At 41.3% G+C, this 20,763-nt stretch overlaps 1 protein-coding gene across 1 annotated transcript in view; it reads left to right on the top strand.

The window, feature by feature from the left end:
- The first annotated feature begins 921 nt into the window (after nt 1-921).
- opn4xa (opsin 4xa) overlaps nt 922-20,763 on the top strand; it is a 48,310-nt gene continuing 28,468 nt past the window's right edge. Inside the window, exons 1-2 of the mRNA XM_029709004.1 lie at nt 922-955; nt 4,439-4,586. Coding sequence (XP_029564864.1) covers nt 4,441-4,586 — 146 coding nt within the window. The 5' untranslated portion in view covers nt 922-955; nt 4,439-4,440. The remainder of the gene's footprint in view (nt 956-4,438; nt 4,587-20,763) is intronic.

Genomic DNA, 20,763 nt, shown 5'->3' with positions numbered 1-20,763 from the left:
ATTTCGGTCATAAGAGACGGTAGCGGCAACATTATGTACAAAATAAGTAAAAAAATAAGTTGCAAATAAATGAACAAAAAAATCGTCTGGGGGCATATAAAACGTCTGCCTTCTCCTCCAGCGCCATCTTAATTACTTATTTTGATTTGTTTAACACTTTTCTTCGATACTACATGATTCCATATGTGTTATTTCATAGTTTTGATGTCTTCACTATTGTTCTACAATGTAGAAAATAGTCAAAATAAAGAAAAGCCTTGAATGAGTAGGTGTGTCAAAACTTTTGACTGGTATTGTATGCATATATATATATATATATATATATATATATATACACACACACACTACCGTTCAAAAGATTGGGGTCACTTAGAAATGTCCTTGTTTTTGAAAGAAAAGAGAATTTTTAGTCCATTAAAATAACATCAAATGATCAGAAATACAATGTAGACATTGTTATTAATGTTGTAAATTACTACTGTAGCTGGACACGGCTGATTTTTAATCGAATATAGGCGTACAGAGGCCTATTATCAGCAACCATCACTCCTGTGTTCCAATGGCATGTTGTGTTAGCTAATCCAAGTTGATCATTTTAAAAGGCTAATTGATCATTAGAAAACCCTTTTGCAATTATGTTAGCACAGCTGAAAACGGTTGTCCTGATTAAAGAAGCAATAAAACTGGCCTTCTTTAGACTAGTTGAGTATCTGGAGCATCAGCATTTGTGGGTTTGATTACAGGCTCAAAATGGCCAGAAACAAATAACTTTCTTCTGAAACTCGTCAGTCTATTCTTGTTCTGAGAAATGAAGGCTATTCCATGCGAGATATTGCCAAAAAACTGAAGATCTCGTACAACGCTGTGTACTACTCCCTTCACAGAACAGCGTAAACTGGCTCTAACCAGAATAGAAAGAGGAGTGGGAGGCCCTGGTGCACAACTGAGCAAGAGGGTAAGTACATTAGAGTTTCTAGTTTCAGAAACAAACACCTCACAAGTCCTCAACTGGCAGCTTCATTAAATAGTACCCGTAAAACACCAGTCTCAACGTCAACAGTTTAGAGGCGACTCTAGGATGCTGGCCTTCTAGGCAGAGTTCCTCTGTCCAGTGTCTGTGTTATTTTGCTCATCTTAATCTTCTCTTTTTATTGGCCAGTCTGTGATATGGCTTTTTCTTTGCAACTCTGCTTAGAAGGCCAGCATCCCGGAGTCGCCTCTTCACTGTTGACGTTGAGACAGTACCTGCAAAAAAACAATTTAATGAAGCTGCCAGTTGAGGACTTGAGGCATCTGGATAGTAATTGCTTGCTACCAACCTTGCCAGCAGGCATGCCAGCTAAGCTAGTTAGCCAAGCTAGCTACTCTAATTTGATAGCCTCAAAAAGCTTCTTGGTAGTAAGTTATGTGGTTGGGAGATAGGTTACCAATCTGGGCTAGCTAAAGCCAACTTCATAAAATTGCTAGATGGCTAGTAATATTACAGAGAAACAACAACAAAAATATTTTTATAAAACAGGACAAATCTGAGGGGGCGTGTGCCCCTGTGCCCCCTATGGGCATGACGCATCTGCCCACCTCCCCCAACACACACATCTTTGGAGAGCTTCTGAAACACATGGCTTCTAAAACACAAACAAAAGGTGCCGATTGCGCTATTAGTAAAATAAGCATTGCCTCTTGAGATTACTGTGAAACACTCTTGGACAGCCACACTGATGAGGGGGCTTCAGTCAGTCTGATAAACAGCAGTTGAATGACGCCCACCCACACCACTCTGCTCTACTCTGATGTATTTCACAAATAGAAACTGAATGGCTACACATTAAGGGAGGGGGCATGGCCAGGGTTGGGTAGGTTACTTTCTAAATGTAATCCGCTAGTTACTAGTTACCTGTCCAAAACTGTCATCAGTAGCATATCTTTTGGATTTCCCAAACTCAGTAACGTAATCTGATTACATTCAGTTACTTTTAGATTACTTTCCCCTTAAGAGGCATTAGAAGACAAAAATGATTAAACAATAACAAAATGGCCGCCCCACCTGTTTTGGTAAAAAGCTTAGGGATGGGCCTGGAGAAATGTAACCACTCTCAGATTAATAGACTGAGCTATGGATGCAATGACTAACCATCCATGGTATCAAAATTATTGTTTGAACCATGTTATGAGGCTATACAGTGTTTGTTTACATTTAGAATGTTTACAAACTTTGGAGAAAAACAAGGTTATATTGTGGGTTCTGATGGGGTACAAAAGTTGAACTAAGCTCATGAGGCATTTATAAGGTATATTCGTTTAAGAATTAATGGATATATATGTATAATTTATAAGTCCAAAAATGGATGTAGCAACTACAGATTGCCCCTTTAAATCTATCATAAGTGTGTGAGTTTGAGCATGTGTCCATTAGGCCTATGGATTTCTTAATTTTTTAAAATCAGTATGAATTAGATTGAACACCCCACTTTTATTCCATTGGCTGGGGTCCGCACTGTGCAGCTGTTGCAAGAGCACATTTTTCACTGGCTGTCCACTGGTTTCAAAAACAATGATTGATAGGCAGCTTTAACTTCTTGAATTCAACCATTATTGGGTTCAAATACACATTTAGATTTGTGAACTGCCATCCACAACAACCACAATCTGTGAGGCGCAAATAGCTAAATGAGAGAGCAGCACTGTGATTCACATCAATGCGCTATTGTAATGCTTTAGAGAAGAAGTGTCGGAGTCAGGCGCAGGACACATGGATGAGTGTAAACAATAATGTGTTTACTAAAATCATAATCAAACTTCTTCCACATCCAAATACAGGGTTAGGCGAAAACACCTCCAACAATCACAAAACAGGAAACAATCACGGACAAGACAAACAGGGAAGCCAGAGGGTTAAATAATGAACATAATCAGGGAATCAAAAACAGGTGTGAATAATAAAGACAAAAGCAAACGAACAGGGAAACAGATCGGTGGCAACGACCGCCGAACGTCACCCGAACAAGGAGAGGGGCCGACTTCGGTGGAAGTCGTGACAGCAATGTAGATATCAATAAGTGATATCCGTATCGCTGTAGACTACACCACTGCTGTCATCCTTAACTCCAAGTGTTTATTCAAATTGGATAATCTTTGGATGCCGACAGCAGTCGCACCATTGGGAGACATATCTTGGACTGAAGCTTGCTCTTTTCCCGCGATCCATCAAACACATAGGTGTCATCATAGTGGTGTATGGCTTGTGGTCAGACTCGCTCAGGTGGTATAAATTTAAAGTTGCGCCTTTTTTCAATGGTGATTTGAATGTCATTGAGAAAACAGAAGTGTCAAAGATTTTATTTTCTCGCTAACATCCTTTCGGAGTTTAAAAGTAATCCTCGAAGTAATCATCTAGTTTTTCAAAAGTATCTATAATCTGATTACAATATTTTTTGCTGGTAACATACAGATTACAGTTACCGGTTTTTGTAATTCCTTACATGTAATCCGTTACTCCCCAACCCTAGGCACGGCTTGACATTGCGTGACTCTTTTGGCAGTCTTGATTTGATCACATTAACATAAATAAACAAATCCTCTTATAATCAGTACCTCAATGGGGTTGCGGTCAACCAGAGCCAAGCCAACACACTGCAGGGTCTGCATGGCTATTTTCATCATCACAAAATGCCACAGATTAATCACTTCCTTTAATCATTAGCTTTATGGATGGACATAACCCAGTGATCAATATTATAATTTATTAACAGTGACAAAAATGCTGCATTAAAGTAAATAGTCTATGACCTCATGAGTCTATGATTTCACATATTGCATAATTGTATCACCAAAAGTAACACACTTTTATAAGACAAAAATGGCCAAACATTAAGTTTTGTTCATGGTATGTGCAGTCTCTCCTAAATTCTCTTTCCAAATGGTTGCTTGTCACAAGCACTTAGATCCATGATAACTAAAGGTTTTTGATTGTTATTGTTGTGCAGTGGCTTGCAGCCAATCAATGCATTCACACCAATGAGTAAGGGACCCCTGTCTGGGCAAAGCTACAGTATGTTGACTACACCTCAGCAACTCAGCCACAAGGCTCTACCTGGAAGGGATCAATATCTGAACCACAGGACACATTTCACCTGGAGGATGATGGGAGGTCAGATATGATGTTTGGATTAATTCTGAGAGCTGTTGTCTTACTACCTTGTTCCATCCTCTATCAGATGGGAAACAGTCAATGTTTACTACTGATATCATAGAGCCAAGACAAACCATGGAAGACAGTTATGTAATAAACAGACAGAGAGAGAGAGAGAGAGAGAGAAAGACAGAAATGTTGTGAAAGAGAGGGAGAGCTCTGTGGTGAAAGTGGTTTAGTGAATGTTTTGTATGGTCCATTACGTTGTTCATATGGACTGAGTCAAGTCTGCTTCTCTCTTTGTCCCAGGCATGTCAGGCATGGACAACATGGACCGAGGTTTTTTCCGGAAGGTGGATGTGCCAGACCACGCTCATTACATCGTGGCCTGTTTTGTCGTGGTGATTGGAGCGGTAGGGGTCGGTGGGAACGCCCTGGTGATGTACGCCTTCTTCAGGTAGGCCACAGTACCTGAGGGAAGAGGGGAATGAAGGAGGGAATATCACCTGTTGGAGAGAGGGCAAGTGTTTCTAGCCTGGGTACCAGTCTGTTTCTGCTCTCTTTCAGACTGAAGTGTTTCATTTTTTTATCCTCTAAACCTGTTCTTATTTGATTCGCCAAAGTAATTACTAAGTGTTTATTACAGGATAGATTTTACCATGCAAGGTATTTAAAGAGGATATTTGAAGATCTTTGTGGGAACAGGCATGAGAATATGAATCATCCCAGATTTTCACACCCTTTGGTTTTAGCTCTCAGATTTGTCTTCATATGCCTGTTCTTTGTGCAATCCTGTCCGTTTAAATTCCTCAAAACGGTTTGTGTTCAGCTCTTCAGTAAGGGGCCGATTCAGACTTAGGAAATCGATGCCCTTTTTACACATTTTGATTTAAGCACTTCTCAGTAGTTGGTACTCAGACTTACCTTATACAAGTACGTTATGGGCTGTGCAGGTGTGGCTCCCTTGCGTGCACTGAATAAACAATTCAACTGCTGAAAATCCTCCCACTTGCTGACCAACAGATTTTCTGGTGGAGTATTCATTCAATAGGGTTTTCAGTACATTTATCTAAAGCCATCCCTTTAAATGCAGTGTAACTTTCATTTGAATTTGACAGACTCATTAGAATACCATATATCGAGAGAATGGGTTCAGAATATTAGGGATCAATGAAATAAAGCCATCTAAAGACATTCATATTTGTCTCCTTTTCAGCACCAATTACTACATTTAAAAATACTCTGATCTTGTACATTATTTAGGGTAAGGAAAGTATTTCTGAATCATGCAAAGTAGGGTTGGAGAGCCTTTGCTCATGAAATATATTGGTTAATCAAGAATATGGTGGTTTGATTCATCATATTCAACTCTTCAATCCATTAAATATTGGATGGAGAGAAGTGTACAATAGAGGTTGAATAATAGTCCTACAGACGGGTTGTTTTTTTGACAACAAAACCAATGTGAGTGCAACCATGGGGCAAAATAGACGGGGTTGGCTTAGATTTGTTCACAACAAGTAAACTATTTCGTCTCCAATGTCTATTGAAAACATAAATACATTTGCACAATGAGTACTTGTCTCTGAAATACATCATTACTGTTGTTGGTTAGCTAGCTAGCAAATTTTTGGCCATATTAGCATTGACATGAAATCAGTCAAAACACCTCAAAACAAGACATGGTATCAAGAACAAGATGGAACCAGCTGAAACGAGTCACTTACAATTCCCCACATGGCAGCTTCTTGTCATTGTGGCTAGCTATTTGACTATCCAGAATCACAACAACTTGCGGACTTCTGCTCCATAGAAGCGAACTCATTACTTTCGTGATGTTGTCAGCCAACCCATCTATAAATGTACCCTAATAATCCTCACTAATCATGGAACTGTGATGACAACGGTCCAGTCGTTGTGAACTGTGCACTAGGCTCCAGGTTTAAACTGCTATGTCTGGTCTTGGTTCCATAATGACTCAAATAGGCTACATGTCCCAAACGTTAACCTAATATGATCCACTATTACTAGCGACTCTGACGAACAACCACACGGACCCCAGCTAGCACAATGGATGTGGGCCGATTCCGGCTGAGAGTCGGGGCACTCGGCTTAGAGACTTGGCCGACGTCATGTGGCCCTAGTCTGGGCCATCTTCGGCAGTATTACTTATGGCTAGGATGCAGGATTGAGCTCGGACCGATTCCGGTGTGAGTTATCTGGCCCAAATGTATTACTTGGGGCTCGGGCCGATGGGTGCTACTCTCTGGCAGATGATTACACGGGCTGCTTTATATAACATTTCATTATTTATTTATTTATTTTTCCATATTTTCACATTTTCTGTGATCAAAAAATACAATTAACATTTTATTAAATTCTTTATTAACAGTCCTGTTTAAGTAGTGTTTTAGTATTTTGATACTTTGTGCAAGGCAATTGATAAGCATTAAAAACTTTGTGGATGGAGCCTCCCGAGTGACGCAGCAGTCTAAGATACTGCAGTGCAAACAGTGTTGCTATAGATGCTTGTTCGATACCCGTGCCTGCCGCAACCAGGAGACCCATGAGGCGATGTACAATTGGCCCAGTGTCGTCCGAGTTACGGGAGAGTTTGGCCGGGATGTCCTTGTCCAATCGCGCTGTAGCGACTCCTGTGGCGGGCCAGGTGCATGCACGCTGACACGGTCACCAGGTGTACAGTGTTTCCTCCGACATCATTTTTTTGGGGGTGGATGGGTATAATTTGTATGCATAAAATGTATAATAGTAATATTTAAAATGACTAAATCTGGTAATTTTGTATGCATTTATTTAAATTAGCATCGAGCTGCTTCGGGGGGATTCTGGTAAGATGCCGGCAAAAGTCGGGTGCATTCCGGTAGACGGAAACGGCTCGATGTACTTGGTAGGATTCTGGGCAGTCATTCATTTTGGTTCTGGTCCGAAACCTGATCCGGGCCAATTAATAAATTCCACCCGTTGGGAGAGGGCCGCTCTGGACCAATTCCTCATTGCTATCTGGGACGTGACAGAAGAAAGAAAGTAATCTAATGATGTAATGCAAAAATATTTAGGCTACAAATTGAAGGACACTAAGACTAAAGGGACCATTATTATGTATGTGGGTATTACTGACAGTGGCTTCCAATAGTGACTAATATTTCATATGAAAAAAGACAAGCCTGGGAATATAGTTAAAATATTCTAGACAGTATAAATCAACTCGGTAGGTTCCGTGCTATGGTCAGTGCACACAGATTTCCATAAGATACAGCCTCGGCTTGGGTCTTTGAATTTCACCACCTAAAATTATGAAGCCGTAGTCCTACAATTAGTAACTATTTCTATTTCACTGTGGAAAAGAGGCTGAAATATCTATCATGTTTGCATGATTTTCATTATGCTGATATCTGTTTCCAGCAATCATAAGGTAAAATGGATCCAAAACAATTGTCATTTATGGAACAAGTCAAAAGTTTGGACACACCTACTCATTCAAGGGTTTTTCTTTATTTTTACTATGTTCTACATTGTTAAATAATATTGAAGACATCAAAACTATGAAATAACACACATGGAATCATGTAGTAATCAAAGATCTAAATATATTTTAGATTCTTCAAAGTAGTTACCCTTTGCCTTGATGACAGCTTTACACACTCTTGGAATTCTCTCAACCAGCTTCACCTGGAATGCTTGTCCAACAGTCTTGAAGGAGTTCCCACATATGCTGAGCACTTGTTGGCTGCTTTTCCTTCACTCTGCGGTCCAACTCATCCCAAACCATCTCAATTGGGTTGAGGTCGGGTGATTTTGGAGGCCAGGACATCTGATGCAGCATTCCATTACTCTACTTATTGGCTTCACGGTGAGAACCACACATGCGGAGATTATCTGTTCACCTACTCTGCGTCTCACAAAGACACGGTGGTTGGAACCAAATATCTCAAATTTGGACTCATCAGATCAAAGGACAGATTTCCACTAGTCTAATGTCCATTGCTCGTGTTTGGCCCAAGCAAGTCTCTTCTTCTTGGGTCTTCCTTTCCTGTGGCAGTCCTCATGAGAGACAGTTTCATCATAGCGCTTGATGGTTTGTGCGACTGCACTTGAAGAAACTTTCAAAGTTCATGACATTTTTAGGATTGACTGACCTTCATGTCTTAAAGTAATGATGAACTGTCACTTTTCTTTGCTTATTTGAGCTGTTCTTGCCATTATGGACTTGGTATTTTACCAAATAGGGATATCTTCTGTATACCACCCCTACCTTGTCACAACACAACTGATTGGCTCTAACGCATTAAGAAGGAAAGAAATTCCACAAATTAACTTTTAACATGGCATACTTGTTAATTGAAATGCATTCCAGGTGACTACCTCATGAAGCTGGTTGAGAGAATGCCAAGAGTGCAAAGCTGTCATCAAGGAAAAGGGTGGCTACTTTGAAGAATCTGAAATATAAAATATATTTTGATATATTTAACACTTTTTGGCTACTACATAATTCCATATGTGTTATTTCATAGTTTTGTTGTCTTCACTATTATTCTACAATGTAGAACATAGTAAGAATAAAGAAAAACCCTTGAATGAATAGGTGTGTCCAAACCTTTTACTGGTACTGTATATTTATACTTAAACAAAAATATAAGCTCAACATGTGAAGTGTTGGTCCCATGTTTCATGAGCTGAAAAAAAGCTTATTTCACTCAAATTTTGAGCACAAATTTGTTGAAATCCCTGTTAGTGAGCATTTCTCATTTGCCAAGATAATCCATCCGACTGACATGTGTAGCATATCAAGAAACTTATTAAACAGCATGATACTTACACAGGTGCACTTTGTGCTGAGGACAATAACAGGCCACTCTAAAATGGGCAGTTTTGTCACACAACACAATGCCACAGATTTTGTGGGAGCGTGCAATTTGCTTGCTGACTGCAGGAATGTCCACCAGAGCTGTTGCCAGAAAATTAAATGTTAATTTCTCTACCATAAGCTGCCTCCAATGTCATTTTACAGAATTTAGCAGTCCGTCCAACGGCCTCACAACCGCAGGCCACGTGTAACCACGCCAGCCCAGGACCTCCACATCCGGCTTCTTCACCTGCAGGATCGTCTGAGACCAACCACCCGGACAGCTGATGCAACTGTGGGTTAGAAGAACTGAAGAATTTCTGCACAAACTGTCAGAAACCATCTCAGTGAAGCTCATCTGCATGCTCATCATCCTCACCAGGGTCTTGACCTGACTGCAGTTCTGCATCGTAACCGACATCAGTGGGAAAATTCTCAACTTCGATGGCCACTGGCATTCTGGAGAAGTTTGCTCTTCACAGATGAATCCCGGTTTCAAGTGTAGATGGCAAGCGGTTTGCTGATGTGCGCAAGCGGTTTGCTGATGTCAAAATTGTAAACAGAGTGCCCCATGGTGGCGGTTGGGTTATGGCATGAGCTATGGACAACAAACAATTGCATTTTATCAAGAGCAATTTGAATGCACAGAGATACCGTGATGAGATCCTGAGGCCCATTGTCGTGCCATTCATCCACCACCGCCATGACCTCATGTTTCAGCAGGATTATGCACGGCCCAATGTCGCAAGGATCTGAACACAATTCCTGGAAGCTGAAAATGTCCCAGTTCTTCAATGACCTGCATACTCACAAGGTATTTCACCCATTGAGCATTTTTGGGGTGCTCTGGATCAACATGTACGACAGCATGTTCCAGTTCCCGCTAATATCCAGCAACTTTGCACAGCCATTGAAGAGAGTGGGACAACATTCCACAGGCGAAAAATCAACAGCCTGATCAACTTTCTGTGAAAGAGGTGTGTTGCACTGCATGAGGCAAATGGTGGTCACACCAGATACTGACTGGTTTTCTGATCCACACCCCTAGTTTTTTTTTTTAAAGGTATCTGTGACCAACAGATACCTATCTGCTGCCTTTGATACTGTGAACCATCAGATCCTCTTCTCCACCCTCTCCGAGTTGGGTATCTCCGGCGCGGCTCACTCTTGGATTGCATCCTACGTGATAGGTCGCTCCTACCAGGTGGCGTGGCGAGAATCTGTCTCCGCACCATGTGCTCTCACCGCTGGTGTCCCCCAGGGCTCAGTTCTAGGCCCTCTCCTATTCTCGCAATACACCAAGTCACTTGGCTCTGTCATATCCTCACATGGTCTCTCCTATCATTGCTACGCAGACGACACACAATTAATCTTCTCCTTTCCCCCTTCTGATAACCAGGTGGCGAATCGCATCTCTGCATGTCTGGCAGACATATCAGTGTGGATGACGGATCACCACCTCAAGCTGAACCTCGGCAAGACGGAGCTGCTCTTTTTCCCGGGGAAGGACTGCCCTTTCCATGATCTCGCCATCACAGTGGACAACTCCATTGTGTCCTCCTCCCAGAGTGCTAAGAGCCTCGGCGTGACCCTGGACAACACCCTGTTGTTCTCCGCTAACATCAAGGCGGTGACCCGATCCTGTAGGTTCATGCTATACAACATTCGCAGAGTACGACCCTGCCTTACACAGGAAGCAGCGCAGGTCCTAATCCAGGCACTTGTCATCTCCCGTCTGGATTACTGCAACTCCCTGTTGGCGGGGCTCCCTGCCTGTGCCATTAAACCCCTACAACTCATCCAGAACGCCGCAGCCGTCTGGTGTTCAACCTTCCCAAGTTCTCTCACGTCACCCCGCTCCTCCACACACTCCACTGGCTTCCAGTTGAAGCTCGCATCTGCTACAAGACCATGGTGCTTGCCTACGGAGCTGTGAGGGGAACGACACCTCCGTACCTTCAGGGTCTGATCAGGCCCTACACCCAAACAAGGACACTGCGTTCATCCACCTCTGGCCTGCTGGCCCCCCTACCTCTGCGGAAGCACAGTTCCCGCTCAGCCCAGTCAAAACTGTTCGCTGCTCTGGCACCCCAATGGTGGAACAAGCTCCCTCACAACACCAGGACAGCGGAGTCAATCACCACCTTCCGGAGACACCTGAAACCCCACCTCTTTAAGGAATACCTGGGATAGGATATAGTAATCCTTCTAACCCCCCCCCCCCCCCCCCCCCCAAAAAAAAAAAGATATAGATGTACTATTGTAAAGTGGTTGTTCCACTGGATATCATAAGGTGAATGCACCAATTTGTAAGTCGCTCTGGATAAGAGCGTCTGCTAAATGATGTAAATGTATTCCCGGTCATGTGAAATCCATAGATTAGGGTCTAATGCATTTATTTCAATTGACTGATTTCCTTATATTAACTGTAACTCAGTAAAATCTTTGAAATTGTTGCTTGTTGCGTTAATATTTTTGTTCAGTGTACAATCCCCTTATCCAAACAGATTACTTATTTACCTAGCTTTTATCAATAGCTGTTACAAATTTACAAAATACAGTGCATGGAGGTTGTTATTTTTATCAGAAAAAAATAAAGTTTGTTTTTTCACTTGGAACTGATAGGTTGCTCGACCTTATTCATGTTTTCCTTGCATGGAACGGTGGTGTAATTATTAGGGAATTAAGTTAAAGTCAAAATACGCGTATCTGTAGACAACTCTGCCACACCTAATGTATAACTGGCTGGCACATGCATTTCCTCATGGTTACATTCAAGGTCAGAATATGCATAGAAAGAAAAGTGCTTTGTTTTTATTAACTAGGCAAGTCAAGGATCGCCGTTCCGTGAACGGGACAGTTGGAAATCATGCAGCGCATTATTTTCAAGATCGCAGATTTTAGAGAAACAACACGTCGGTACATATAAGTGTCTTATATCGACTGAAAACTTAAATTCTTGTTAATATAACTGCACTGTCCAATTTACAGTAGCTATTACTGTGAAAAAATGCCATGCTATTGTTTGAGGAGAGCAAAACCCTTTTTTCAACAAGATAGGTTTGATAAATGTGTACTTACATTCTGAAATCTTCCTCTGATTTATCATCCAAAGGGTCCCAGAGATAACATGAAGTTTCATTTTGTTAGATAAAATCCTTTTTCATATCCTAAAAAGGTCCATATAGCACGCACGATCGATTTTGTATTTCCACTCGTTCAATGTGCAAAGAAAGGAATCTGTGAAAATCTCACCCTAAACGTTGTTTGAACGAGTCAAATCACATTCGTATCTATTCCTCAGAGATCCTAGAAGGTAACAAGACTTCAATATTTCATTAGGGGTGTAGTATAGCCTATAGGACACCATATTTGGTCAGAGAGCAACGTCTTCATGGCACGCCGATGATGCGGGCGGCCATCACTTGAACGGCTGTATCTTTGTATAAGCACCAATCGGGGTCAAACAAAGCTAGCTAGATAGCCAATGAGCTGGGCTTTACGGGAGTATCTGGAAACTATGTATATGTCATAAAATGTAGGTACTAACCTTGTACAACAGCATGCCTTTTAATTTTGGACAAAAATTATAAGGATATTCAGAGTTATGAAGTTATGAAAACTGGTTGTTTTGCAAATGTTGAACTTATAATATGGCTACTAATACATGGAAAGCTAAATCAAAGTCCAGGTACACAGGTTTGACAATATTCTTGCAGAAAAATGGAATATGAATGCGAATCTCTCCTTCACGATTTGCCCAAATGTCCCTGTGGACTTCACACTAAAGTTTTGTAGGTCAATCATTCTTCAAGCTATCCATCTGAAACTTTGCACATACACTGATGCCATCTTGTGGACACTATCGGAATTACAACCAGAGTGATAGCTAGGACTATGACCTTTCCATTGCATTTCAAAGATGGTGGTAGAAAAAGACTGGTTGGTTTTTTTCTTTGTATTTTCTTCTGCCAGATCTATTGTGTTATATTCTCCTACATTCAATTCACATTTCCACAATATTCAAAGTGTTTCCTTTCAAATGGTACCAAGAATATGCATATCCTTGCTTCAGGGCCTGAGCTACAGGCAGTTCGATTTGGGTATGTTATTTTAGGCGAAAATTGAAAAAAAGGGGTCTTTTTTTAAATATTAAGAACAAATTCTTATTTACAATGACGGCCTACCCTAGCCAAACCCTCGGGAGCCCAATAAAAAGGGAATTGACTACCATTTACATGCGCGTAACATGGGTCTGAATTCCCCTCTAATAGAGTAGTCACTTTTCATAAATCACTGGACCTGGTTCATCATTGGCCAACTGAGTGAAAGGGAAACTCAACGGTTGCAGCAGGATGACAGGTGTTGTTTTTTCATGTTTGATTGAACAATATGAAGAGTGGTGGTGGTGTGCTCTTGAGCGTTACGTGTTTTGACATGGTACTGTTCTGACACCAAGACTTATTCTCGCTGGTGCTGGGAGCGACAGAATGACGCGTGCTAATGATGGGTGACAGACAGTGTGCATGCATTGTCCAGCTAGTTCTTATCCCTAAACTCAAATCAGGAAGTGTTTTATAATTGGTGTGGATTCATACTCGCCTGACGACTTACACACAATTCTTCCGCTGCTCTATCGATCGCTACACACTTCAGTTTGAATCTGCCATCTTTTAAGTCATTTGTGGTGATGAGAGGAATTGTACAAAAAGTCATCAGTGATTGGATCATCTATAACCAATCAGAGTATGACAAAGCCAATGAGGAATTAACCCAAACATGTATTTTTTATTAACAAATATCAACAAACAAAAGATTAGTCACATGCAAACTATTTACATTGCCAGGAATCCTAAACAAACAAATCATATTCATTAATAATACATGTTTTAATTGCCTTTGTTTTTCGTTTTAGTTAAAGTAGTGCCGTATTGTTTAAATTCATTTATAAAGTGAAGAAAGTTTAGTTTTGATTTAGACCATTTGCATTTGTGAATATGAAAATGTACCTAATATTATTAGCAGTTGAATTAAATATACTACATCTTTATCAATGTCGGAATTTCTGAAATAAATCATTATATCAAAACCATTAAATTGTACAACCGGTCCAATTTTTTTTGTAACAAAATTCTGAATGTCAATCCCAAAAACATTCTACTATAAAACACAGGCAAAAAACAAATGCAAAATGGTCTCCTCAATTCCACAGAAATCACAATTATAGTCAATATTCAGCTTGAATCTTTCCAAAACATGTTTCACAGGATAAATTCTGTAACTTTTTAAATGAAACTTCCTTTACCTGGTTACTGATACAATATTTGTTAGCAATTTTCCATGCTTTCCCCCATTGCATATCACCATAGATATTTGACCAAAAGAATCTGTCTGAGGGAATTGTAGTATAACAAACAATATTCCTTATATGTTTATTACTACATATATCTTTGATGTTAATATTGCCAATGAATATATTTTAATGTAAATCTGTTACTTACATCAACCACAGAGAAATTTTAAAAAGATACAACCCCCCCCCCCCCCCCGGAATCGCATCAAAAACAATTTAATATTATTTCAAGGTTATTGGAATTTTTTATTTATCAAGAAATTCCCCATGTGAGAGTAGATATCCATCCTCATTCAGTAACTGACCAACCAAAATAATTTAATTCTCAAACCAGTTATGAAAAAAAGAGACTTATTTTTAAATTGTATATCTTTGTTCCATAGAAAGTATCTGTGAGGGGAAAAATTGTGTTTATACACTAACATCCAAGCTAAAATTGCCTGCTTATGGAATTTGGACAATTTTACTGGGATTTTATCAACATCGAAGAAAAAATTCTAAACCACCAACAGAGTCAAATAAATACTTAGGGACGACATTCCAAATACTGTTCTGGTTCTTAATATACTTCAGAATCCAATTTATTTTAAAAGTATTATTTAGAGTATTGAAATCTAAAACCTCAAGACCTCCTTGTTCTTGGGTATTGGTGAGAATATCTTTCCGTAGATAGTGAGGCTTGTTCCACCAAATAAAATTATGAAGAATTGTATCTAATTTTAGGGGATAGTTCAAGTGATAACGAGACATAAACCGATCTGGATAACCCTTCAGCTTTGGACTAAAAACCCGAACATATAACGAAATATCTCATCAACCAGAGGTTCAATTTCTTCTTTGTTTTCTCAATTATGGGGATAAAGTTTAATTTTCCTTTGTTTGTCATCCTTGCATATAACCATTCCAAGATAAGTAACCTTATCTTTAATTGCGATACCATATACTTCCTGTAAAACACTATCCTTGAGTGGAAATAAGACTGACTTATTAATATTAATTTTTCAAACCCGAAACTTCAATACAGGAAACTGCTTTAGAAACCTCATTCCTGTCTCTTAAAAATATGGTGATATCAGCCAGTTGACATAGTTTAAATTCATTGCCAAATTCCCTTTCTTGATATGAAGAGCCATAATTTGAGTAACCAATTGTCACGGTTGTTGTCTGGAATGGAGGACCAAAACGCAGCAGGAATGTGGATGCTCATCTTGTAGTTTATTTTAAACCAAGGAAACACCAAAATAACAAAATGAAGAACGAACGATCAACAAAACAGTCTTGTCAGGCATAGACACGCAAAACAAGAGACAATCTCCCAAACACTAAACCAAACAATTACCCATATATAGGACTCTCAATCAGAGGCAATGAGAAACACCTGCCTCCAATTGAGAGTCCTGCACCCAAACCTAAACATAGAAAACCTAAACAACATGCAGAAATACAACCTAGAACAACTAACCTAGAACATACACCCAAAACCCAGGAACACATAAATCAAACACCCATCTCTAACACACACAAAACCCCCACCATACAAAACAAACATCCCTCTGCCACGTCCTGACCAAAATACTAAACAACTACTCCCTCTGCTGGTCAGGACGTGACAGTACCCCCCCTAAAGGTGCAGACCCCGGATGCACCTCATAACTAAACAAAAAACCCAAAACAACAACAAAAAAATCCCCCTAAACTAAAGGGAGGGAAGGGAGGGTGGCTGCCGTCACCGACGGCACTTGTGCTACACCCCCCCTCCCCAACCCACCTATACAGGTGGTGGTTCAGGCTCCGGCCTACTGTCCTCCAGAATGCAGACAGACTTGATAAGTTTCGGGCCATAGGCAGACTCCCCTCGTTCCGGATCGTAGGCAGACCTCTTCCGTTCCACACTGTAGGCAGACTCATTTGAAACACAGTTACTTATATTTAGTTTTGGATCGTCGATAGACTTACTCAGTTCCGGGTTGCTGATAGACTCCCTCGGTTCCGGGTCGCAGGCAGACCCCCTCGGTTCCGGGTCGCAGGCAGACCCCCTCGGTTCCGGGTCGCAGGCAGACCCCCTCGGTTCCGGGTCGCAGGCAGTCTCCCTCGGTTCCAGACTAGACACTGGTGCCGGATACTCTGGACCGCACACTGGTGCCGGATACTCTGGACCGCACACTGGTGCCGGATACTCTGGACCGCACACTGGTGCCGGATCGGATACTCTGGACCGCACACTGTTGCCGGATACTCTGGACCGCATACTGTTGCCGAACTCTCGAGGCTGGGCTGACGCACTGGAAGCCTGATGCATGGTGCTGGTACTGGAGGTATCAGCCTGGGGACACGCACCTCAGGGCTAGTGCGGGGAGCGGGAACAGGCCGAGTCGGACTGGGCTGATGCACTGGAAGCCTGATGCGTGGTGCTGGTACTGGAGGTATCAGCCTGGGAACACGCACCTTAGGGCTAGTGCGGGGAGCGGGAACAGGCCGAATCGGACTGGGTTGATGCACTGGACCGTAGAGGCTTACTGGCAGTCTCGAGCGCAGAACTGGTATCGCTTTTACGGGCTGGATGCCCACTACCCCCTGGCAAATGCGGGGCGCTGGTATAGCACGTACCGGCCTAAAAATACTTGGCCTCGCCACAGTACCCATTACCCCAAAGCACGGGACCTGTCCATTCACTGGTTGCCCAGAAAAGGTACGGGGATTTGGCCTGGGGCTCATACCTCACCCAGCCAAACTACCCATATGCCCCCCCCAAAAAATTATTGGGGCTGCCTCTCGGGCTTAAACGCCAGTCGTGTTCCTCGGTAGCGTTCCCGGTCTTCGCTCCATTTTCTCCATGGGCCCTCTCCGGCCATAATCTGTTCCCATGTCCATTTCTCCCGTTGGTCCAACTTAAATTCCCCTTGCTCCTCAAAGTTCACCTGTTGCTCCTTCCTCCGCTGCTTGGTCCGTTTGTGGTGGGAGATTCTGTCACGGTTGTCGTATGGAATGGAGGACCAAAACGCAGCAGGAATGTGGATGCTCATCTTGTAGTTTATTTTAAACCAAGGAAACACCAAAATAACAACATGAAGAACGACCGATCAACAAAAGTCTTGTCAGGCATAGACAATCTCCCAAACACTAAACCAAACAATTACCCATATATAGGACTCTCAATCAGAGGCAACGAGAAACACCTGCCCAATTGAGAGTCCAGCACCCAAACCTAAACATAGAAAACCTAAACTAGACAACATGCAGAAATACAACCTAGAACAACTAACCTAGAACATACACCCAAAACGCAGGAACACATAAATCAAACACCACTCTCTAACACACACAAAACCCCCACCATACAAAACAAACATCCCTCTGCCACATCGTGACCAAAATACTAAACAACTACTCCCTCTGCTGGTCAGGACGTGACACCAATAAAAATAAAAATGGACTAATTGGGCAGCCCTGCCTAATGCCACGCCCAATATCAAATCTTTGGCATGTCCCGTGAGCTAATTTTACAGAGCTAGTACAATCACTACATAAAGTTTGGACTGCTTTCAAAAAAAGTCCCCAAACCCCAAAAAACGTATTGCTTTGAACATAAACTCATGTTCTACAGTGTAAAAAGCTTTATATACATTTTTTTTAAACATAAGAAAACTATCATCAAGGATGAGGTCATTATAGTCAATCATATCTGAGACCAACCTGATGTTTTTACTAATGTGTCAACCATGCATAAAACCAGATTGTTGTTATTAAATTATATTATGCAAGCCTTGTTTCAACCTCTTAGCAAATACAAGGGCAAATAATTTCCCATCATTTGTCACGTCCTGACCAGTAATAGGGGTTATTTGTATTGTAGTTTGGTCAGGACGTGGCAGAGGGTATTTGTTTTATGTGGTTCGGGGTGGTGGTTTGTTTAGAAGGGTGTTTGATTTATTATTTCCAGGTTTTGGGTTATGTTCTCTCTAGTTTAGTATTTCTATGTCTAGGTAATTGGGTGTTGGACTCTCAATTGGAGGCAGGTGTTTTTAGTTGCCTCTGATTGAGGGTCCTATATATAGGTATGTGTTTGTATTAGTGTTTTGTGGGAGATTGTTGCTGTGTATAGCTTCAAGCCTTACAGGACTGTTTATTCGTCGTTGTTTTTTTTGTCTACGTGTTTATTTTTGGTTCACCTTCTTTGCGAACTAAATAAAAGAAGATGAGTGCACATTTCCCTGCTGCGTCTTGGTCCGCTTTATCCGACGACAACCGTTACATCATTATTGAACAGGCTAATGGGTCTCCAGTTGTTTATATAAAGACTATCCTTATTAGGTTTGTGATTCGAATGAAGCAGGCGTTTTTTACTTTCTGGTCCTGACAAAAAAAATTCAACTGTCCGGGAATGTTTTCTGCACTGTTCAACCAATCCAGTAAATGTGGAGGAGGAGTTACCCTAGAGAGGTTATGTGGGACGAAATCGTCCCACCTACTCAACAGCCAGTGGGATCCTGTGGCGCGATATTCAAATACCTTAGAAATGCTATTACTTCAATTTCTCAAACATATGACTATTTTACACCATTTTAAAGACAAGACTCTCGTTAATCTAACCACACTGTCCGATTTCAAAAAGGCTTTACAACGAAAGCAAAACATTAGATTATGTCAGCAGAGTACCCAGCCAGAAATAATCAGACACCCATTTTCAAGCTAGCATATAATGTCACATAAACCCAAACCACAGCTAAATGCAGCACTAACCTTTGATCTTCATCAGATGACACTCCTAGGACATTATGTTATACAATACATGCATGTTTTGTTCAATCAAGTTCATATTTATATCAAAACCAGCTTTTTACATTAGCATGTGACGTTCAGAACTAGCATACCCTCCGCAAACTTCCGGTGAATTTACTAAATTACTCACGATAAACGTTCACAAAAAACATAACAATTATTTTAAGAATTATAGATACAGAACTCCTTTATGCAATCGCTATGTCCGATTTTAAAATAGCTTTTCGGCAAAAGCACATTTTGCAATATTCTGAGTAGATAGCTCGCCATCACGGGCTAGCTATTTTGACACCCACCAAGTTTGGCCCTCACCAAACTCAGATTTACTATAATAAAATGTTATTACCTTTGCTGTTCTTCATCAGAATGCACTCCCAGGACTTCTACTTCAATAACAAATGTTGGTTTGGTTCAAAATAATCCATACTTATGTTCAAATATCCTCTGTTTTGTTCGTGCGTTCAAGACACTATCCGAAGGGTGACGCGCCCGACGCGTTTCGTGACAAAAAAATGTGAAATATTCCATTACCGTACTTCGAAGCATGCCAACCGCTGTTTAAAATCAATTTTTATGTGATTTTTCTCGTAAAAAAGCGATAATATTCCGACCGGGAAACCCTGTTTTCGTTCACAGACGAAAAAATAAAAACATGGTGTCGGCTCGTGCACGCGCCCCCAGTCTCATTGTTCTCTGATCGACCACTATCCAAATGCGCTACTGTTTTTCAGCCATGGCCTGCAAAGGCATCATTCAACGTTTTGTCGCCTTCTGAGAGCCTATGGGAGCCGTAGGAAGTGTCACGTTACAGCAGAGATCCTCAGTTTTCAATAAAGAGAGTGTAGAAGGCCAAGAAATGGTCAGAGAGGGCACTTCCTGTAAGGAATCTTCTCAGGTTTTTGCCTGCCATATGAGTTCTGTTATACTCACAGACACCATTCAAACAGTTTTAGAAACTTTAGGGTGTTTTCTATCCAAATCAAACAATTATATGCATATTCTAGTTTCTGGGCAGTAGTAATAACCAGATTAAATCGGGTATGTTTTTTATCCGGCCGTGCAAATACTGCCCCCTACCCTAGAAAGGTTAATGTCTTGTTAATGCAGCCTTGTTAATGTCCAAAAGTGGAAGTCGCGTCACACGCTTTCTTTCCAGTAATTTTCAGAATGTCGCTTTACCCACGTTTGTTCTGGCTCTGTCCCAACCCATCAGGTTCTGGGACTAATCAGACGATCCGAATGTGTTCTAATTCTAGAAGGATCGGGGAGGAAGTCAAATCCAGACTCATTGCGGAGAAGAAATAAAGGTTTGTGGACGTGGTGTGGCGATTGCCCGGAGTAAGTCTGGGTAGCAGGGTTGGGTCGGTTACTTTCTAAATGTCTTTGGTTATAATACATTTTTTTAATACCTTGGCAAGTCATTAAGAACAAATTCTTGTTTACAATGACGGTCTACACCGGCCACCCCTAACCCGGACGGCGCTAGGCAAATTGTTGTGATACAGCCTGGAATCGACTGTGACCCTTCATAGGCATGACAGAAATCTACAGTACATATTCTACTACTCGGGTAAAGTAGCTAAGGTGCAGGATGGTAAGGGTTAGAGCTAGCTGGGATCCTTGGGACGTACATACTTT

The sequence above is a fragment of the Salmo trutta genome, chromosome 23, assembly GCF_901001165.1.
Source record: "Salmo trutta chromosome 23, fSalTru1.1, whole genome shotgun sequence".
Lineage (NCBI taxonomy): Eukaryota > Metazoa > Chordata > Actinopteri > Salmoniformes > Salmonidae > Salmo > Salmo trutta.
This window is presented reverse-complemented; position numbering and strand designations above follow the sequence as displayed.